Below are 22,755 nucleotides of genomic sequence, written 5' to 3'. Positions count from 1 at the left end.
TAGGTGTTAAGTGGTTAGTTAAATGTCCTCCCATCGAGAGGTGGCGTCATCTTGGACACGGGTGTGGACTTGATGGCTCGGGCGCCATTTTGAGTAGCACGAGGCTTTACTCGATGGGAAGGAACTTTGTCGGCCATTTTGAATGGTTAATACTGTTATATTCAAGGTTATGTTCAAGGCTTTTAGTGAATAGACATTTTATTAGTACAATTCTCATGATAACTATGACATACAATGTTTCATACTACAGGAACTTAACTATTCCGGTGCTATTCATTTCCTTCTAGGAAAGAATTATTTTTCTAATATTCTAAATACTTGTCACGGCTAGTAATGTGGTCCAGCACGCAGAAACTATGTAAACATATACATAAGTAAGAAAAGGAAAATAACAGGACAGAGCGTAAACCGGACCTTAGAATGCCGGACTAATACGCTAGAGACAGAGAATGGTCAAAGGGAAAGCTGAGGTCAAGGAAGCCAGAAAATACTCAATACCGATTAAACAAGCCAAGTCAGGGAAACCAGAGATCGGAATAACCAGGGAAAAGCCAAGGATCAGGATACCAGGAAACCAGAAACACGAAAATAGCACTCTCAGGAAACCAGGAAACAGAAACCACGACAGGGCAAAGTACTGGGAAAAGCTAGGGGTTTAAATACCCCTCTCTAGGCTATGATTGATCAGAGGTCGACCTCTGACCCCAAAACGTGCGTGTGCGTTGACGTTGTGACATCACGCACACGTTGGTATAATTCTCGGGGGCGGAGCTACTCTTAGGCGCGAACACGTGGTCGACGCCATGTTTGATTCGGGCGTGATGCCCGGAAGAACGGAAGGAGCGGTTCCCGGCTCGCCGACGAGCAGGTAAGCTCGTGTTGTCGGCGCGGCCGTGCACGGCCGTGAGGCTCGGCGGGCCGGTGACCGCAACAGTACCCCCCACTCGAAGACCGCCCTCCGGGCGGGAAGGACCCAGCTTAAGAGGAAAGCGGTTGTGAAATGACCGGATAAGACGGGGCGCATGGACCCGGTCAGCAGGAACCCAACAACGTTCCTTGGGACCATAACCCTTCCAGTCAATGAGATAGGACAAGACACCTCTGGATAATTTGGAGTCCATGATAGAACAGACTTCGTATTCTTCTTGATCACCCACTACCAAGGGCGGAGGAGGAGTGGATAGCCTGGTGTAGCGATTGCAAGTAAGGGGCTTGAGCAGAGACACATGGAAAGTATTCGCAATTCTCATATGAGCCGGAAGTGCCAAAGAATAGGTCACTGGATTAATACGTTGGGTAACTCGAAAGGGACCTATGTACCGAGGGGCAAATTTCATGGACGGGACCTTAAGCTTGATATGTTTTGTGGAGAGCCACACCCTGTCACCTGGAAGATAGACAGGATTAGCGCCCCGTTTTTTGTCAGCTTGAACCTTTGCTCGTAATGAAGCTTTTTGCAGGGCTGAATGGATGGAATCCCAGGTATCATGAATTGATTCTAAACGGGTGTTCAAAGCAGGAATTTCCGTGTCTGAGAATTCAGAAGGAAAAACAGCGGGGTGATAACCCTGATTTACAAAGAATGGACTATGATTAGAAGATTCATGAGTGGCGTTGTTCCTGGCGAACTCAGCCATGGGTAAGAGCTCATACCAGTTAGACTGATTGGCATTTATAAAGCAACGTAAATAGGCTTCTAAAGACTGATTCGCCCTCTCTGCTGCTCCATTTGTTTGAGGGTGATACGCTGACGAAAAGGAGAGTTCGATGCCCAATTGTTTACAAAAGGAACGCCAAAACCTAGAAACAAACTGGGTACCTCTGTCAGATACTATGCTTTTGGGTACACCGTGCAACCGAAAGATCTCTCTCAAGAATATTTTAACTAGATCTTGAGCAGATGGTAATTTTTTAAGTGGGACAAAATGTGCCATCTTTGAGAATCTATCGATAACCATAAGGACTGTATTAAACCCGTTTGAACTGGGTAGATCCACAATGAAATCCATGGCTAAGTGGGTCCATGGAGCACTAGGTATGGGCAGTGGTTGTAACAGTCCAGGAGGCGATCTAGGAGGAACTTTAGAAACGGCACATATTTGACATGCCCCAACATAATCTTTGATATCGTTTCTAAGAGCAGGCCACCAAAACTTCCTGGAGATGGCAGAGAGGGTTTTATGGATTCCAGGCTGGCCCGCTGTGAGGTTGTCATGGAACATATCTAGTACCTTTTTTCGGAACTGAGGTGACACATACAGTTTGTCCGGAGGTTTTCCCACAGGTGCCTGAGTTTGGTCTGCTATTATGGCACAGAAGAGTGGAGAAGACACTTCGGAAACTGTAGTGGCAATGAGGCATTCAGGAGGTATAATAGGATATATCTCCTGTTCCGGAACTTCCTCTGTCTCAAACTGCCTAGAAAGTGCATCTGCCTTGGTGTTTTTAGTACCAGGCCTATACGTAATTACGAAATTGAATCGGGAGAGGAACAATGACCATCTAGCCTGACGAGAGGACAGTCTCTTAGCGTCCCCAATATAAGCCAAATTCTTATGATCAGTAAAGATCAAAAGTGGCTCTTTGGAACCTTCCAAGAGATGCCTCCATTCCTTAAGGGCAAGTACAATGGCCAAAAGTTCCCTATTCCATATGTCATAATTCTTCTCTGCAGGTGTGAGTTTGTGAGAGTAAAATCCACAGGGATGTAAAGGCGTATCAGGACTTTCTCTCTGAGACAGAATGGCTCCAACTCCTGTCTCTGACGTATCCACCTCTAGGATAAATGGTTTGGTTGGATCAGGATGGGTCAGGACAGGTGCTGAGGAAAATAAAGATTTTAACCGTTCAAATGCCTCTCTTTGTTCTTTGGGCCAAGATATACAATTTGCTCCTTTTTTGGTTAAATTGGTTATAAGGGAAATCACGGAGGAAAATCCCTTTATGAATTTGCGGTAGTAATTCGCAAAACCTATAAAGCGTTGAGTAGCTTTAAGGCCCTTGGGCAATGGCCACTGTAAGACTGCCTCCAGTTTGCGGGGATCCATCTGGAAACCAGACGGAGATATAACGTATCCAAGGAATTGTATCTCCGTTTGGTCAAACTGGCATTTCTCCAGTTTACAGTAAAGACCGTTCTGTAACAGGGTTTTCAGTATAATTCTCACATGTTCGTGATGTGTCTCTAGGTCTGGGGAATAGATGAGAATGTCGTCCAGGTACACTAGAACGAACATGTGAAGGTACTCTCTTAGGACATCGTTAATAAAATCCTGGAATACCGCTGGAGCGTTACATAATCCAAACGGCATAACCAGATACTCGTAATGTCCCATTCTTGTGTTAAATGCGGTCATCCATTCGTGACCGTCCTTAATCCTGACTAGATTGTATGCACTTCGGAGATCGAGCTTAGTAAAGACTCGAGCTCCCTTCAATCTGTCAAACAGCTCTGATATAAGGGGAATAGAGTAGGCATTTTTTATGGTAATCCTATTCAAACCCCTATAATCGATACAGGGGCGTAGGTCTCCTTCTTTTTTAGAGACAAAGAAGATCCCAGCCCCGGCTGGTGAGGAGGATCTACGGATATGACCCTTTCTGAGAGCATCCTTTATATATTCTTCCAAACAAAGATTTTCCTGGGGGGACAAGGCATAAACTCCTCCCTTGGGAGGCATGGTCCCTGGTAATACATTTATAGTACAGTCATAAGGTCTATGAGGAGGTAACCCTTCTGACTGGACCTTGTTAAATACCTCTTTTAAACCCATATACTGCGGCGGTATTTGTGTGGTCAAGGGAGGTGTAATAGGAACATTAATGGTACCAATAGGTTGTGGGATTTGCTTAAAGCAAACACCTTTGCATCTCTCACCCCAACTCACAATCTCTCCTTCAATCCAATCCAAACGTGGATTGTGTTTCAGGAGCCAAGGGAAACCGAGTATTATCGGACATGTAGGTGAAGATATGATTTGAAAGGTCATTTCTTCAGAGTGGAGAATACCCACTGAGACAGTGATTGGCAGAGTTTCGTGTGTGATGAAAGGCTGGGTAAGAGGCCTTCCATCAATTGCCTCGACTGCTATAGGTTTCTCTTTTTGTCTTAAGGGCAGGAGATGTTTTGCAGAGAACTCTTTGTCTAGGAAATTCTCCGCTGCCCCAGAGTCAATCATAGCCTCACACTGAACAGTGGTCTTCTTAAAAGACAAGGTAACTTTGACAAGGAAACGGTTCTTAGTCAATTTAGGGGACATATACATCACACCTAAGGTCGGTCCCCGTACGTGCCTTAGGTGTGCAAGTTTTCCGGCCGAACCGGGCATGACAATCTTTGATGTCCCTTCTTGCCACAATACATACATAGCCCTTCGTTACGTCTGTGTTGTCTCTCTGCCTCAGTGAGTTTAGCGCTACCCAATTGCATGGGTTCAGGTTCTGGAAGACGCGCTTGGCTACTCACCACTGGGTTAGAGAAACGAGGAGCTATGGACAAATTAGAACGTCTGTTACGTTGTTTGTTTTTCTCTCTCTCTCTGAGCCGGTTATCAATGTCTATCATGTAGGCAATAAACTCATTAAGATTAACCGGAAGGTCTCTAGCTGCGGTCTCATCTTGTATACTCTCAGCTAGACCTTCAGAGAAAGCAGCCACCAGACCACTATTGGTCCAATCAACCTCAGACGCCAATGTCCTAAACTCTATGGCATAATCGGCTACAGAACGACTGCCTTGCTTTATTCTCATAAGGGCTTTGGCAGCATTCTTCTCCCTGCCTTTAGGTTCAAACGTAGCCTTAAAAGCTGTGAGAAAGGCACTGTAATCACGGGCTACTGCGTCACCACTTTCCCATAAGGGGTTAGCCCAGGTTAAGGCTTTTCCAGTTAATTGGTTCATCAGATAGCCTATTTTTGATCTATCTGTTGGGAATGAACCTGGGGAGGCCTCAAAGTGGTATTCAATTTGGTTTAAAAAACCTCTGAATTCTTTAGAATCACCTCCATAACGAGGGGGAGGTGACAGGGTTATGGACGGTGGTTTATGTGGGACGGGAACCACTACAGGTGGCGGAACCACAGGTGGTACAGGAGGGACCTCTAAATAGGCAGTCCTCTGGAGCAAGGTCTGAAATGCCTGGGCAAATTGGTCTAACCTGTGGTCCATATCCTCCACCCTATTTTCACAGGCGATCATATGTTTGCATAGTTCTGCAGGATCCATGGCCCTGTCGTAATGTCACGGCTAGTAATGTGGTCCAGCACGCAGAAACTATGTAAACATATACATAAGTAAGAAAAGGAAAATAACAGGACAGAGCGTAAACCGGACCTTAGAATGGCCGGACTAATACGCTAGAGACAGAGAATGGTCAAAGGGAAAGCCGAAGTCAAGGAAGCCAGAAAATACTCAATACCGATTAAACAAGCCAAGTCAGGGAAACCAGAGATCGGAATAACCAGGGAAAAGCCAAGGATCAGGATACCAGGAAACCAGAAACACGAAAATAGCACTCTCAGGAAACCAGGAAACAGAAACCACGACAGGGCAAAGTACTGGGAAAAGCTAGGGGTTTAAATACCCCTCTCTAGGTTATGATTGGTCAGAGGTCGACCTCTGACCCCAAAACGTGCGTGTGCGTTGACGTCGTGACGTCACGCACACGTTGGTATAATTCTCGGGGGCGGAGCTACTCTTAGGCGCGACCACGTGGTCGGCGCCATGTTTGATTCGGGCGTGATGCCCGGAAGAATGGAAGGAGCGGTTCCGGGCTCGCCGACGAGCAGGTAAGCTCGTGTTGTCGGCGCGGCCGTGCCGGTCGGGCACGGCCGTGAGGCTCGGCGGGCCGGTGACCGCAACAATACTGTTAGGAAAATCAATCATTTAGGAGTTTAATGGGAAGTTTAATAAGGATTTTAATAATTCTATAACACTACTGTTACACCAGATCTGAGTTGCACTGGTGTGACACTGTGCCCTGGCAGGCCCTGAAAGTGTGAAGGAAACTGACTGCTATTATATTACAGTCAAAAAAGTTTTTTTCTTTTTTTTTTTAAATGCAAGCTATTGTGACACCAGATATGAGTGATGGCACTGGGCAAGTGGGCACAGTCTATGCTGTGAGCCTAACACACACGCTGGCAGGCAGGCAGGCAACTGCAATTAGATTACACAGAAAAAAAAAAAGCAGACTGATGTTCTAGCCCTAAAAAGGGCTTTTTGGGGTGCTTTCCTTACAGCAGAGATCAGATGAGTCCTTCAGGACTGTAGTGGACAATGAATACACTAGCCTAGCTATCGATTTCCCTATTAAATCAGCAGCAGCTACACTGTCCCTCCTCTCACTAAGAATGCAGCTTCCGGGGGGCGGGGCCTAGCTGTCATGGAGGAAAGACGCACTTCGTGTGAGCTCCCTCAATATCTCACTTTAAGCAGCTATCAACAAGCGAATTTCACCCCAGAAGGGGATGACCCAGCAATGTTGCTCCTACCTGACTGACCCGACATGCTTAATAGCGGTCAGCAACTCGACAGAGTCTTACTTACCTCCGCGTGGCAAGTGTGGCCTGGTGCTCACCGGGCGGGAGAGGCGACCGATCTCCCGATGCCCAGGAGCAGCTACTTCCTGGCAGGAGCTCCGTTACCCCTCCCCCTCGGACCGGTGGGGGTTATCCCGGTCCACCCCTGAGAGGCTGTCTGGAGCTAATGGACGCACAGAGCACAGCCGCCCAGGCTGACATGCTCATCTGCGACTCTCCCAATATGGCGGCAGCTGCGTGTCCTCCTGGTACCAGCAAAGCATGGCAGGATATTGAGTCTAAGCAGGACAGACTCTTTAATCAATTTTGGAAGCAAATAACAAGCAGGAAGCCCCAACAAACTCCACCACAGCCCCAACAAGCTCCACCACAGCTAAGCGAAGCAGTCCCCATTAAAATCCACCAACGCAAAGGCGCCAAAGACGGGACTGGAGGCACAAACAGAAATGCAGAGCCTGCCCCACATCAAGCACTCGCCTCCACCTTAAGCCACCACAATCCCGCACCAGAGGTGAAGCACCACCGGGACAGATCCGACCACCCGACAAAACAAGCTTCCACCACCTCAAGCCGCGAACACGGCACTCAGCCAGAGACTTGCCTTTGTTGTTCCAGGTAGCAGGGACTCCCAGGGTCTGCACCTGGCGCCCAGAAGGGATCGGATGAGCACAAGCAGTAAACAGCAGCCTGCCAAGCATGTCCCACTATAGCCGATCCTCCACACCATGCTTTTGATCACATGAACTGCTCTCTGCACATTAACTAATCGTAAAGTAGCAAGCGTTTAAACATTTCATTATTTCACCTCCTAAAGAGTTTATTGTCGTAGTTCCTTACATGCCTTCTTTACCTTAACCGTTCATGTATTATGTTATTCACTAGTCTCATCTCATGGGGCGACTCACACTTGATTTATAACTAGTGGTGGAGCTGCTGATATAAATACACAGTTGATAACGTGCAAGCTACACCCTAAACATAACAGCCATCTTTTACAACAATTTACTGCTATATACTCATACCCTCAGTGCAACTAGCCATGATATACGCACGTTCAACCTAGCATGCTCAAATATAACACACTTCTGTCTAAAAAAATAAAAAATTAAATAATAATAAAAAAAAAGAATGCAGCTTCAGAATTAATCTAAATTGTATGCTGTCTAGGAGGTGGGAGGGTCTGCTGCTGATTGGCTGGAATGTGTCTGCTGACTGTGAGGTACAGGGTCAAAGTTTACTCAATGATGACGAATAGGGGGCGAACCGAACATCGCATATGTTCGCCGTCCGTGGCGAACGCGAGCAAGCGATGTTCGCCAGGAACTATTTGCCAGCGAACCGTTCAGAACATCACTAATAGAAACTCAAGATGGCCACAACCACATGTTCGTGCATATGAACAGTGTCCATCTAGCCGACCGTTTAGGAAACTGTGGTTACCAGTGATAATGAGGTGTTGACAGGGGTGATGAAGGTTAACAAGCAGCATATGGGTGGCATGGTAGTTCGTTTTTCGGTTCGGTATACGAATAAAGCAAGAGTAAAAGTTTATGAGAACATAGTCTACCTAATCAACCGGAGAATAAAAATAGTTTTAATAATCCAGTGACAGGGTGGTCTACCACAATACACATTTATCAATAATACATGCACATGTGTGTTTATTATACTATGTGCCTTATGGGGCACCCTAAGGTGACCAGCTGGCGAGCTCTTGGGCCCCCCATTACCGGTAAAACACAGAGAGCTCAGTTGCACTCGGGACCTTTGCTATTCTTTATGTTCAGCCACTGCCCAGGAAGGCGACAGACCAGTTTTCAACCCCAATCAGTGCAGACCATGCAGAGAATATTGCTATAATGCTCTTTGCATGGTCCTCATGCCCCCAGCACGATGTGAATGGGTCTAATAATGTGTTCACACTGTGCTGGCTAGGGACAGTGCCCTGGTGTTCCCAGATGTGTAACACCAGGGAAATAACCCAAGATGGAGTGAAAGGACCACACATTTGGGAATGTCCCACCAAAGTAGGGACATTTGGGAGGCCTGAAATAAACTTTGTCCAGTTGTCATTTCAGTTAACTATATCTTGGCTGGTTAGAGCAGTGGTAACCAAGAAACACCAACTGACAACCAGTAAGTATCCCTGGGCACCTAATGATATATATCCACCTACTTCAAATCCTCATACATCAGAAGCGTGTGTGAACAGGGTCTTCTTTACCACTAAAATATCACCTTTCTATAATTATGTGCTGTGGAATATGTTAACATTATAGAAATGCTAACCAGTGACATATTCATTATTTTGTTTATTTTACCTTTTAGGTGTGAACCTTCTCCAGGCTGCTGCACATGAAATTGGACATGCTCTGGGTCTAGATCATTCCACAGTCCCAGGGTCTCTCATGGCCCCAACATATAAAGGTTATAACCCAAATTTCCAGCTTCACAAAGATGACATTGAAGCTATTCAGGCTTTGTATGGAAAACCTCTTGCAAACGTCAATGTTAGCCAATCTTCACTTGGCAAAGAGAATAGTTCCAAAGTTGCAGTCACCAAAGATGTGAAAATCAGTTCTAATTACACTATAAATGAGAAAGACAACAGCCAAGCACCAAAGAAACAACCATTGATTAAAGTATGTGGTGAAGAATCAATCGACACATTTGTATCCACTAAAGAGGGTTTGGTATTTTTGTTCAAAGGTAACTATACTAATAGTGTGATATTTTTAAGTAATGGTATTGAGATATATATATATATATATATATATATATATATATAGACTGGATGTGAGGCTCAAAGGTGAGGCCAGAATCAAGTATAAGACAGAGTGCTTGCAAGGATGGAATGATGTGGGTACCACTAACTTGAAGGGAGAGCGAAAGAGGAGGATCAGTATTAGGAGAAGGCATAATATAAATACACAAAAAAGGGGATTGAGAAAAAACAAGATATCAAAGTGATATATTGACTGAAAAGTCCACAGTAAATATGCATAAAGAAAATAATATATGTGTGTGTGCCTGTGTTTGTGCTCGTAATTTGTAATACGTAATGGAATGTAGAAGGAGATGTAAAGTTGGTTGAGGTGTGCCGAAACCAATGTACGAGTAGGCCTGTAATAAAAAGAGGGCCCACAAAGGTGAAATGTATATGTAGATGGGTGTAGGTGGGTGGGGACAAACAGCTTGAAAGGCAAAGGTGAGTAGGAGTTTAAATAGGGGTAATAACTCCTCCCAACAAATTCAGGCCAAATGGCCTTTTAACTTGTGCTCGGAATTTCTAATACGTAATGGAATGTAGAAGTGTAACTGATCACCTGGCTCCCCGACTGGCTACCTCCGTTGAAGGATGCTCCTAGCGCTTACAGAGGGCTCCATGCGCTCCGCCAGACACCACAACCACCCTAGACCCCACAAACCGCCGCAGCTTGGTTGGGGTCTCGCCGTCTCCTATCCATCCTGGACCTACGACAAGGCTCCAGGTTCCAGTGGGTGAACCTCTCCTCCAAGAGAGTGAAGCAGGAACAAGCTCTTAAAAGAGCTTAGTAGTGATTAGCTAACGGAGAATGCAAGGCATAGCATTCCCTTGTAGTGACATAGCAATTCCCCCAATAAGAAACAAGACTCTAGATTGAGGGTGAAGTAGAACTGTCTAAAACGTTATTTTACTTAGGACTAGCCCATATGATCATTACATTAACATTGCTGTGAAAACTCAATAAAATTACAAACAGTCAAATCATAGCAGGCAACATACAGTGATTTATTATAACATAATTACATTTTTAAAAATGGGTGGGGAAGACCATAATTAACACAAAATGTCTCTCCTGCATGCAGAATTAGTGATATGCAAATCTACCCAAATATGCAAATTACCAGTCTTGCTATTCAGGTAGTGCATATTACTGTTGCTACCAACAGAGGGCACTACACAAGCTCCATAGCCAAATCCACCTAGTTGGTAGCAATCCTCAGCAGTAAAGGAGAGCAGGCAATACATCCCAGGGGCCATAGTCACATGGCACGAGGCTGGCAATCAGTCTTCTCCAATGCCCAGTGGCGAGGCTGGTTCCGCCACAAGAAGGAGATGAAAAGTTGGTTGAGATGTGCCAAAACCAACGTACGAGTAGGCCTGTAATAAAAAGAGGGCAAAAGGAGGATTCAGAGTAAACACACTTTATTGCAATTAGCAAAGCAAGATTTCTGAAGGCTTGTCGGAGCTTCCTCTCTGTTCGAGGTATATAAGTATTATAAATTGAGGATTTCCAGCGGCCCAGTTTACTGGTATGTTAGAGCTTGAAGATGAAGATGCTGCGCCTATACTGAAGGAGTGACCAGAGAAGGAAGCTGGTTGTAGCCCAACCTTGATACTAGGGTTCTGACGTGAGAAATTAATTTAGCCGTGGTGCCCTTGGAGTAGTAATAGTGGAGTGTCATGTGAGTGTGTGTGGTGAGACAACAAGAGTATATCGAGTATTTTTGACTGGACACCAAGCATTCTTGGTAGGGAATAGGGGAATGCTAGTTGGATAAGTGGTGTGATTGGTTTGTAGAAGGTAATGAACGTAGTGATCTTCTACTTTCTTTAGGTAATAAAGTTTAAGGCATAATGCAGTATCTACTTGACGTATGACTGTGAACTCCCTAGGTCTGAGGAAACCGTAAAAATCCATAAAGATGGCGGTTTTAATGACGAGGTTTGTCTTACAGTCAAACGGGGATTTGTCCAGTAGGTCGCTAAGTAGCCTAAATATAGGACCATCTTTCGGTAATCTAGTAGTGCCAGGGGGAACTGTAACCTTATAAATACCCTTGAGGATTTCCTTAATAGGGTAGTAAGTTAAGAAAGGTGCATGATTAGGAAGGTTGTGAGGGCATGGTGTTGTACCCTGGTAAGGTAAAATGTTATGGTATTGTGTGATAATTTAAGGTGTAGGTGACTGAAGGAGGCAAAAGTCACCATGGTTTTAATGAAAAAGTCTCCTTGTAAGTAAAACTCTGCAGTGAATTTGTTAAAAAACAAACAAAAAAACAGTGCCCTAGCGTTAGTGATAGTGGTGTTTGGGTGAAAGTGCGAGGTGCTTGAGTGCCTGTGCGTGGCGTAATAGCCCGCTTAATCCAGGATTAGCTCATGGAAAGGTGGTATCCTGGATGGTAGGTGATGGGCCATAGGGAGTGCCTGGAAGAAGACCTGAAATTGAAAGCGTGAAAAAGCATCAGCAGCTGTGTTATGGACACCAGGAATGTGTATGCAGACTAGATGGAACTGAGAGGTTGCCGCCAGCCAAGTCAGCTTGCGAATCAGCCTCATAATAGTTAATGAGGATGACCGCCCCTTGTTAATGATTTCACAAGCTGTGGAATTGTCTGAGTAGCATTTTACTGCCTTGCCAGTCCAGAGATGATCCCACGTATGGGCGGCCACCACGATGGGGTAGATCTCAAAAAATGTGGATGTTTCTCTAAAGGCCGGCAAGGTATCCGTCTCAGTGGGCCAGTTATCCCTAAACCAGTGGTTGCCGAAAATAGCTGTGAACCCTGTGTGTGCTGCTGCGTCTGTGTAGATTGTGGGTGAGAGCTCTGAAAGTGGAGGAATGAACAAAGAGACCTCGTTCCATTCGGCCAAGAATCTACTCCACATGTGTAAATCTGCCCTGGCATGACCGTCCAGTATGATTGGGCAGGAGTCAGGCACCCCATGGAGCAAATAAAGTAGCCAAGAGACAAAAGATCTACCCTGCGGAATGATATGCATGGCGAAGTTAAGGGACCCCAATAAGGACTGGAGACCCTTTCTTGTGCATGTAACACTCGGCAGGAACAGGCTGATTTCGTCCCTAATGTGAGTCAATTTCACAGGCGGTAGGCTGGCATGGAAAGTTGTGGTGTCTAAGACTATGCCCAAGAAAACAAGCGTTTTGCTTGGTGACATAGGAACCCCTAGTGTAGTAAAAAGGGCTGTGGTGCTGTGAATACTGCTTGGCATTTGTGAGCCTGGTTCAATCAACAAAAAATCGTCCAGGTAGTTTAGGAGCAGCCAGCAGAGGGTCTCTGCGAAAATGTCAAGGAGCTTGGGGCTGCTCCGAGACCCGAAAGTGAGCCAGGTAGAGAAAAAATACTGTCCCTCCATTTAACACCGTGCAAGTGCCATAGTGAGGGGTGAATGGGTAGCAGTTTAATCCCTTAAGGACCAAACTTCTGGAATAAAAGGGAATCATGACATGTCAAACATGTCATGTGTCCTTAAGGGGTTAAAGGCATTCGTAATATGGGTCTTGCTTAACCATGCCTTACTACCTGCTGTGATAATAGCTTGCATGGCATCGTCAATTTTGGCATACTGCAGTGAAAATTCCTCAGCGGGTATGAGGGAGTTAATGCTGGGAATGGAGGAAGAATGAGATGCAGAGAGGTCAATTATCAAAGTTTTTTGTTAGAGTATTTGTGAATGGCTACCCCGATGGGGTTGGTACGCCATGATGAGAATGGTGAAGACAAGAAAGGGCCAATCATGAAACCAGTCTTGATTTCAGTGGACAGAAGGTGGTTCTCCGTAAGCGGGTCATTGGATGCTGATAATAGGTTAGGGCATTCAAGTGGCATTCCTCCCTCTCCCCCCCACCCCCACTCACTCAAATTTCCTCCCTTTCCCCCCCCACTCACTCAAATTTCCTCCCTCCCCCCACTCACTCAAATTTCCTCCTTCTCCCCCCACTCACTCAAATTTCCTCCCTCTCCCCCCCACTCACTCAAATTTCCTCCCTCTCCCCCCACTCACTCAAATGTCCTCCCTCTCCCCCCCCACCCCCACCCACTCAAATTTCCTCCCTCCCCCCCCACCCCCACCCACTCAAATTTCCTCCCTCTCTCCCCCCACTCACTCAAATTTCCTCCCTCTCCCCCCACTCACTCAAATGTCCTCCCTCTCCCCCCCCACCCCCACCCACTCAAATTTCCTCCCTCCCCCCCCACCCCCACCCACTCAAATTTCCTCCCTCTCTCCCCCCACTCACTAAAATTTCTCCCTCCCTCTCCCCCACCCCACTCACTCAAATTTCTCCCTCCCTCTCCCCCACCCCACTCACTCAAATTTCTTCCTCCCTCTCCCCCCCCCACTCACTAAAATTTCTCCCTCCCTCTCCCCCACCCCCACTCACTCAAATTTCTCCCTGACACCCGGCTGGCGCGCGAGGGAGCACTCTCCCTGGCTGAGTGCTTCCTCTTCAGCTCCCTCGCGCGCCGCGTACTGATGCCGGAGCCGGAAGATGACGTCATCTTCCGGGTCCGGCATCAGTACGGTGCGCGAGGGAGCTGAAGAGGAAGCACTCAGAGGAGAGTGCTCCCTCGCGCGCCCGCTGGGGGCCCTGAGGTGACCGGCTACTGGGCCCCCCAGGAGAAGAGGCTGGCCCAGTGGGTACATACCGGGGTCGCAGGGCCCCCTGCGACCCGGTATGTACCCACTGAATGTGGGGCCCGTTGCGGTTGTCATGCCCTGATGGCGGCCCTGCTGAGTCCATACACAGACACTGCTGAGTCCATACACATACACACACAGACTGCTTAGTCCATACACACACACACACACAGACTGCTGAATCCATACACACACACAGACTGCAGAGTCAATACACACATACACACTGCTGATTCCATAAACACACATACAGACTGCTGAATCCATACATACACACTGCTGAGTCCATATACACATACACACTGCTGAGTCCATGCACATTGTGGCAAATCCAGCCACTGTACATTGTATTTCATGTATATATAATGTTATGCATACGTGTATACACCTTTAAGAACCAAGCGTATGTATTCTGTGTAACATGGTTCAAGGAAATCCTAGCGTTCATATGCTGCCGGCATACGAAAACCGCCAGCATTCATGTAATCGTTTCACGAACGGTGAATTTCAACACCATTCGTGAAACGACCAAACTACCGAATGGAGACCACACACAGGAGGTCGTGTGGCACCCATTAAGGATTGCAACATTGTTGCAATCAGGCAATTAAGAGGATTCAGGATGGCCGTCGTTCGGCTACCGACCAGGCGGCGGTCGGCCATCTTGGATCCTTTGTTAAGCCCAGCGGTATTTGGTCGTCGAGCGCCTGGAACTAAAATTGGCTACTCGACGGCACGAATACCGCTGGACTTCCAAGCCGTTCGGGAGCCCCGGTCCTTCAGTAATGTGGTTCTATAGAGTCATTCGGTAGTTTGGAGGTAACTTAGAAATAATGTGTATTTCGTACGGCGTTCGGTTATTTAAGCTGGGCTCAGACCCCAGTTATCTACCGAACGTCCATTCGTTTTAATCAGACGAATATTGTATGAGTTATGGATTTTTGTGTGAAATATTGGTTCTGCTGCACGAGGGGATAATCCACTTAACTGTATATTCTGGTGGGAGTGTCCCTCTCGTGCAGCAGTGTATTATGGGAGAAATGTCCAGGTTGCTAAGTTCCCCATGTAGTCCCCTACTGTACAACCCCTGCAATGTCAGTAGGGAAACCCCTTGCATGGGGAATTGCATAAATACTGTGACCTGTGAATAAAGCACTCAGTTGACTCCCAGCCTATGTTTCGTCTAGTTCTTGGGAGGGAAACATAGAAACATAGAATGTGACGGCAGATAAGAACCATTCGGCCCATCTAGTCTGCCCAATTTTCTAAATACTTTCATTAGTCTCTGGCCTTATCTTATAGTTAGGATAGCCTTATGCCTATCCCACGCATGTGTAAACTCCTTTACTGTGTTAACCTCTACCACTTCAGCTGGAAGGCTATTCCATCCATCCACTACCCTCTCAGTAAAGTAATACTTCCTGATATTATTTTTAAACCTTTGTACCTCTAATTTAAGATTATGTCCTCTTGTTGTGGTAGTTTTTCTTCTTTTAAATATATATTCTTATTACGCTACCTGGGATATTGTATGCTGTACCTGCCTATGCTGATTATTACCTGTGTTCCTGTCTACCAGCGGAGATCTGTGGATTATACTGCCTCTCCGCTACACACTGCTGAGTCCATACACACTGCTGAGTCCATACACACATACACACTGCTGAATCCATACACACACACACTGCTGAGTCCATACACACATACACACTGCTGAATCCATACACACACACACTGCTGAGTCCATACACACACACTTCTGAGTCCATACACACACATACAGACTGCTAAGTCCATACACACACACTGCTGAGTCCATACACACACACACACACTGCTGAGTCCATAGATACACACACACTGCTGAGTCCATACAACCACACACTGCTGAGTCCATACACACACACACATACAGACTGCTGAGTCCATACACAGACACTGCTGAGCCATACACACACACACACACACATACAGACTGCTGAGTCCATACACAGACACAAACTGCTGAGTCCATACACAGACACTGCTGAGTCCACACACACACAGACTGCTGAGTCCATACACAGACACTGCTGACTCCATACACACACACACGGACTGCTGAGTCCATACACACAGACTGCTGAATGCATACACACACAGACTGTTGAGTCCTTACACACACACATACAGACTGCTGAGTCCATACACACACTGATGAGTCCATACACACCCACACACACACACACTGCTGAATCCATACACACACGCACTGCTGAGTCCATACACACATACACACTGCTGAATCAATACATACACACTGCTGAGTCCATACACACATACACTGCTGAGTCATACACACTGCTGAGTCCATACACACTGCTGAGTCCATACACACATACACACTGCTGAGTCCATACACATACACACTGCTGAGTCCATACAGATACACTGCTGAGTCCATAGACACTGCTGAGTCCATACACACATACACACTGCTGAATCCATACACACAAACACACTGCTGAGTCCACACACACACACGCCCACACACTGCTGAGTCCATACACACACATACAGACTGCTAAGTCCATACACACACACTGCTTAGTCCATACACACACACACACTGCTGAGTCCATACACACACACACACACACACACTGCTGAGTCCATACACACACACATACAGACTGCTGAGTTAATACACAGACACGGCTGAGTCCATACACACACACACACATACAGACTGCTGAGTCCATACACAGACACAGACTGCTGAGTCCATACACACACAGACTGCTGAGTCCATACACAGACACTGCTGAGTCCATACACAGACACTGCTGACTCCATACACACACACACACACACAGACTGTGAGTCCATACACATACACATTACTGAGTCCATACACACAGACTGCTAAATGCATACACACACACACACACACATACAGACTGCTGAGTCCATACACAGACAGACTGCTGAGTCCACACACACAGACTGCTGAGTCCATACACACACATACAGACTGCTGAGTCCATACACACACACACACACACACACACACACACACACACAGACTGGAGTCTGTTGGCATTTGGGGATAGATTTCCTATGTTTCACATTGAGCTCTAGTTCAGCTCATTGAGAAAGGAGAAGTGTCCCATGCTCACTCTGCCCTTTGTTGGCTGCCGGGTATGGCGTCACATCGAGTCTCGGCTGCCATGAATCTAGAGCAGTGGTTCCCAACCACCCCCTAACAGTCCAGGATTTAGGGACTACACAGATGTGTTTAGGTGGTTTTTAGAAAAAAAATGAAAAAAATAAACACTTTAGACACAACAGGGTAATCCCTAAATCCTGGACTGGTAGGGGGTACTTGTGGAATGGGTTGGGAACCACTGTGAGGAGCGGATGGATGTTGCCGCTCTTCACACCTCCCTGTGAGCTGCAGCAAGGCCCAGTTACAGCATCCCGTTATGCCTGTCAGCGATACATCCCTGCTTGGCACCAGCTTCCCCGATTCAGCCCTAAAAGAAAAAAAAAATCTTTCTATCCGACGCCTGGAACTGCATGTCCCAGAAGTTGGGCAATATACATTGTAGATTATACTAGCTTTAGTGTAACTATAATCTTAATTTTATTAATGACAGGAGGCAAATATTTGCTTAAGTCTCTCTTTACTAGAACTCCACAGCAGCACATTAACATAGAGAGATAAACACCAAAGACAAAAACATAAGGTATCTATATAAGGCTCCTCCTAAGCCACCATTTCCTCTTTCACGCTGCGACAAAGTAACGTACACAACAATAACAATAACTAAATAAAGAAAATATTCAACATAACAATGAATGCCATCTGGAAAAAACTTCGGATAATGGATGAACTTGATCTTCATCCTGCCAAACAGCCGATTCTATGAACTGAAGTCGAACCATTAAACTGAAACGAAATAAACAGAGTCGAAAACACTGATTAGTGAACGAAATGTACTGATAAAACATAAATCCCACGATCCAGTACTGATAGAATAAAGGCATGAAATCCATCACCAATGACCGTCAATACAATATAACATGCACTTCCCACAACATCACCCCAGACTACCAAACCTAGCCCAGATAATCAGACAAATCAACAGAAATACAATCAATGCAATCCATGCAAAACAAGGGAGGGGAGAAACCAAACTGGGTGGGAAATATTTGCCTCCTGTCATTAATAAAATTAAGATTATAGTTACACTAAAGCTAGTATAATCTACAATTTTATAGCATGACAGGAAGCTTCATATTTGCTTTTTTAACGCTCCGACAGCAAAGCAAAAGAAACATAGTCCGACGGTCCAAAACAAACTGGCGCAAAAAACTCCTCACGGGACCGGACCGCCACATACAAGAAACGCCCCGAGGAGAAACGCCCATCAAGGAAAAACTCGGAAGCAGTAGCGCTGCTAACCGAATGCACTCCAAGAGTCGCATTCACCCCTGCCAGTGTCAATAACCAAACATCAGAAACATGTCTGAACGAAAGCACAAAAACACAACAAGAGGGCAAACACAGTAGAAAGCTGGCCAAGGGAAAAATCAAGGAACTCCGGCCGGATCCCGAAGAAAAACGCTAAAACCATACTTACCTCCCAGAGGGAAGAGTATCTAGGCGCCGGAGGATGTGCCAGCCTCATCCCACATAGAAATCTGCAGATCAGCGGGTCCTGACCCATGGGAAAAAAACTCCAAACGGAACACGCGCCACCTAAATAAATGACTAACACAAGAACCAGATGGCACAACCGTCCCAAATCATCGAGGAGGGACAAGACACTCAGCAAGTTGGTCACGGGCCCGAAAAAAGGGTCCAGCATCCTGTCCTAAGCACCAACGAAACTATGAAATCCATGCTGAGAGGTAAACCTCTCCTCGTCCCGGGAGCTCAGGGATCCCAGAGAGGGTCCCTGGCCGATAGTGACGACGCCTCGACCTACCAGGCACTCCCAAAAGAGTCCAAGAGGAGTATTCGAGAGGACGGTAAGAGAAGAGGATCCCGACAGAAAAAATCCAGAAACTCCGTGAACCCGACCGATCTCGCCATAGCGGAATCAGCAACACTAAGGACACACGTCGACCACAAGCTAGAAGTAACACCCGGGGGATAGAGGCGAATGGAGGGAAAACCTATGCTACCTGAGAAAAAACAACCGTATCTGTCAAAGCGCGACCACCACCGCGCACGCTGGATCTGGGAGCCAGCCAAAGCACGTCCGAACCCGATGGTCGTCCTGGAGGCGAATAGACCCGCCATGAACAAACCCGAGCGACGCACGAGAACGATGAAGATGGGTCGAAAGAGTTCCCAGTCGTTGGCATCCTTCCAAAGTCTGGAGAGTGAATCCACCGTCAGGTTCGACTCACACGGTAGATACTCTGCCTGTAATGCGGTGTTGCGTTGGAAGCATAAGCCGGAAAACTCCTTCATCACCTCCAGTGTGCGAGACCGAGCGCCTCCCAAGCGGTCGGTATATTGTACCGCTGAGACCTCGTCCCTCCGAAGGAGGGCGCAACAGTCCGACAGGTGACTTGCCAGGCTCCGAACTGCCAACGAACCCGCAATCAATCCAGGCAATTGACGTGGAACTCCGATTCCTTGTCCGACTACGGGCCACCCGCGGACCCGGACATGCACGTGGCACCCCAACCCCAAGTCTTGCAGTCGATTCCAGAATGAAATCCGGGGTCGGTCCGAATATTGCCTTGCCGTTCCATGCGGCCATGTGCAGAAGCCATCAGCTCAGTCCAGCCTTCACGTCCGGGAACAGGGAAACCATCCGGTCTGAAGAGGGTCACATGCGTAGAACAGGGGTCTTCAGCCGTTGCATGGTCCCGTGGTGTAGCGGGCCCGGGTATATCGCCTGTATCGAGGCTGAGAAGAAGGCCCACCATACGAGCAAACATATGACGGGGAATCCGGACTTGCTGTAATAACCTTCTCATCACCTCCTGGACGGATGCCATCAGTGTCAAAGGCAGACGGAGAACGCAATCCGTCGCATAGACCACGACACCCAAGAACTCCACCATTTGGGAAGGTTCCAAAGCCGATTTCCTCAGATGAACTACGAATGCCAGGATCTCCAACAAGGATGTCGCCGAATGCGTGTAAGATCTGAGCCTGGAGGGATCTTCGCAGAGGATCGGCAAATCATCCAGAAATAACAGAAAACGGACGCCCTCTGGCCAGCATCGGGCGACCACAGGCGTCAGCATGTCGGTGAAGCACTAAGGGGTCGAGCTGAGGCCGAACAGGAGGCATGTGAATTGGTGAGGGACGCCCTTCCAGGCGAAGCGAAGCAAACCACAACCCCTCTTGTCCACCCGGACGGAGAGGTAAGCATCCCACTGGTCCATTCACATGAACAAGACTCCCGGCCGGGGAAGGTCCCGAAGGAGATGAATGCCCTCCAATTTGAAGTGGGTGCAGACAACGAAGGTGTTCCAGTCCCGAAAACTGTCCACCGGGCGGAACTCCCCCGACTTCATCTTTACTATAAAAACGAGCTGGGAAAAAAAAACCCAAATCCGGGGCTCGCTGGATAACGCCAGTGGGGAGCAGAGTCCGAACCTCCGAAGCTATCAAAGAACGTTGAACTCTCGCGATGCAGGAGACACTCGGAGGTCCAACCTGCGTCGGTGGGGAGGGGAAGTCCATGATCTAACCCCGTACCGTCAGACGGATCCATGCATTTGAAGACACTTCCTGCCACCTGTCTCAGCAGGAAAACAATCCGTCTGTATGTAACAGGGGTGAACTGAAAGTGGCAGGAGATGTACTCACCTGTAGGAAATCTCGTCCGTCCTCTTGCACAGTCTCCACGACCTCCACCCGTTCCTTGAGTGTAGGGAGGTCTGGGCTGGTATGGTGGGAGAAAAGGATGGGCCACGGGATCCGTGGGGTCCGAAGATCAGCCGGGATAACAGTGATCGAAACACCTTCATTATAGAGGACTGTGCCTTATCCAGAGAAGCAAATAAATTGATGCGTTCCTGTAGCTCCCTAATGACAGGTGCCCCGAACAGTAGGTCTTATGCCAAGGGGGCCCAATTCTTTAGATCCTAGCTCCGATAGTTTGGCGTCCATACGGAACAGAGCCGTTTACCTGCGTACGGTGCAGAACCGCATTGGCATCGCCTAGAAGGCACATGGGGCGTAGTGCCCAATCCCGCATGATGGCCGGGTCCAGGTTCGTACCCACCATGTAGACCTCGTCCGCCAGGACCAACATCCTGCGCAGGGGACCCAGCATATCCCGTCGTTTATCCTGCGCTTAGCGGAGGCTTACCCGGGGTCCCGACCCATAGGATTCAAGTACGAGGCCACCAGGGGACAAAAATCCGGGGCCGCTGCCACCTCATCCGGCAAGACGGGCCTGGGGTAGTCCGCCCGCAGCTTCTCGCGGGCCTCCCCTTAAGGGATCTACGGATCCAGTAGTGCACGAAATGTGCCGAGTGTCCGGGCAGTGACCATTCCGAGGGTCTGTGGCGTCTGATAGACCGAGGGTTAAACAGAGGCTCTCCTGTAGCGTCCAATAGACATCGTCCCCCAGCATCGCCGTGGGGGCCTCTGTCGCCGGCGCATCTTCATCCTCCCAGCGCCAACCCTCCCCACGGTCCTCATCCCAATCATCTCCCTCATCCGAGGGAGGCTGGACTATCCGCCACTCCTCCAGCAGGCCAATGTAGGGGGGGGTAAGAGGCCACCTTCCCTGCACCCGAAAGGCGGCGGCGCCTGGCCGGTGAGGTTCGATAACCTCGAACCATGCCGCTTCGCCGGAGCCTTGTCCTTCCGGGAGCGTGGTTCAGGGCCTTCACCCTTCCAATAGCGCATGTGCGCACTTGCCTTCTCTCTTTCATAAGAGTCTGACTCAGCCGAGTTGTCTGCCAAGCAGGGGGATCCTCTCGCACCCCTGTCCGGTCGTGATTGCGGGAGGGCCCTAGCCTGGGCTTTCTCCACAGTGGCGGACACCGCCGCACTAATCTATGCCTGCAACATCTGCTCCTGTGCAAAGGCCTCCATAATGTCCGAGGTGATTGTAGGTGATACCTGAGGAGATAGATAACAGGTATCCCTAGCAGGCAGTAGGGGCCGCACCCCTATAATTGGCAGAGGCAAGTCTTAACGCATGCAGGCTCAATAACAGGGGTCCAGGAATGGAGCCGCCAGGCCAGAAGCATGCGTAATATGGCACAGACAACGCAGGCCAAATCATGGGGCACAGACAAAGCTGGCCAATCAAGGGGCACTGACAGAGCAGGCCAATCATAGGGGCACGGACAAAGCCGGCCAATATATGGGCACGGGTGGCACCGGCCCAGTGGTTCATGGAGGCATGAAATCCTTCAAGGAGGCATACAGAAATAACTTGGTCACTAGGTCGTGTAGGGTACAGTTGAAAACAGGATCCCCAGAAAAGTACCAGGTTGGTGGGTGTAGGGTAATCACAACGGGCCCCATGTAGGGTGCATGTGAATTCACTGTAGCAAACAATCCTAGAGCAATCCAGGCAGCAGGTAGTAGGGTAAGTAGAGAGTGGCACAGAAAATTACATGCTGCCGAAAACTGCAGTGAGCCGTGATGTGGGCAATATGTAGTACAGCGCAACATGCGCTGGTATAGGAGAAACATGCACAAAAAAAACCAGGAATGGTACGTGTAAGGAGGCACCCAGGTCTGAACCAGGGACCCCATGGGAAACCACCATGTGGGATAATGATATTGTCCCTACTGAGCTAACCCCCTACTGAGC

The 22,755-nt window shown here is 47.9% G+C and overlaps 1 protein-coding gene across 1 annotated transcript in view; it reads left to right on the top strand.

Moving 5' to 3' along the window:
• Positions 1–22,755, top strand: part of LOC134583288 (matrix metalloproteinase-18-like) — a 278,369-nt gene that overhangs the window by 153,704 nt on the left and 101,910 nt on the right. The window contains exon 5 of the mRNA XM_063440166.1: positions 8,869–9,249. Coding sequence (XP_063296236.1) covers positions 8,869–9,249 — 381 coding nt within the window. The remainder of the gene's footprint in view (positions 1–8,868; positions 9,250–22,755) is intronic.

The sequence above is a fragment of the Pelobates fuscus genome, chromosome 13 (assembly GCF_036172605.1).
Source record: "Pelobates fuscus isolate aPelFus1 chromosome 13, aPelFus1.pri, whole genome shotgun sequence".
Taxonomy (NCBI): domain Eukaryota; kingdom Metazoa; phylum Chordata; class Amphibia; order Anura; family Pelobatidae; genus Pelobates; species Pelobates fuscus.
Note: the sequence above shows the minus strand (reverse complement) of the source record. Positions and strands in the feature narration are given on the sequence as shown.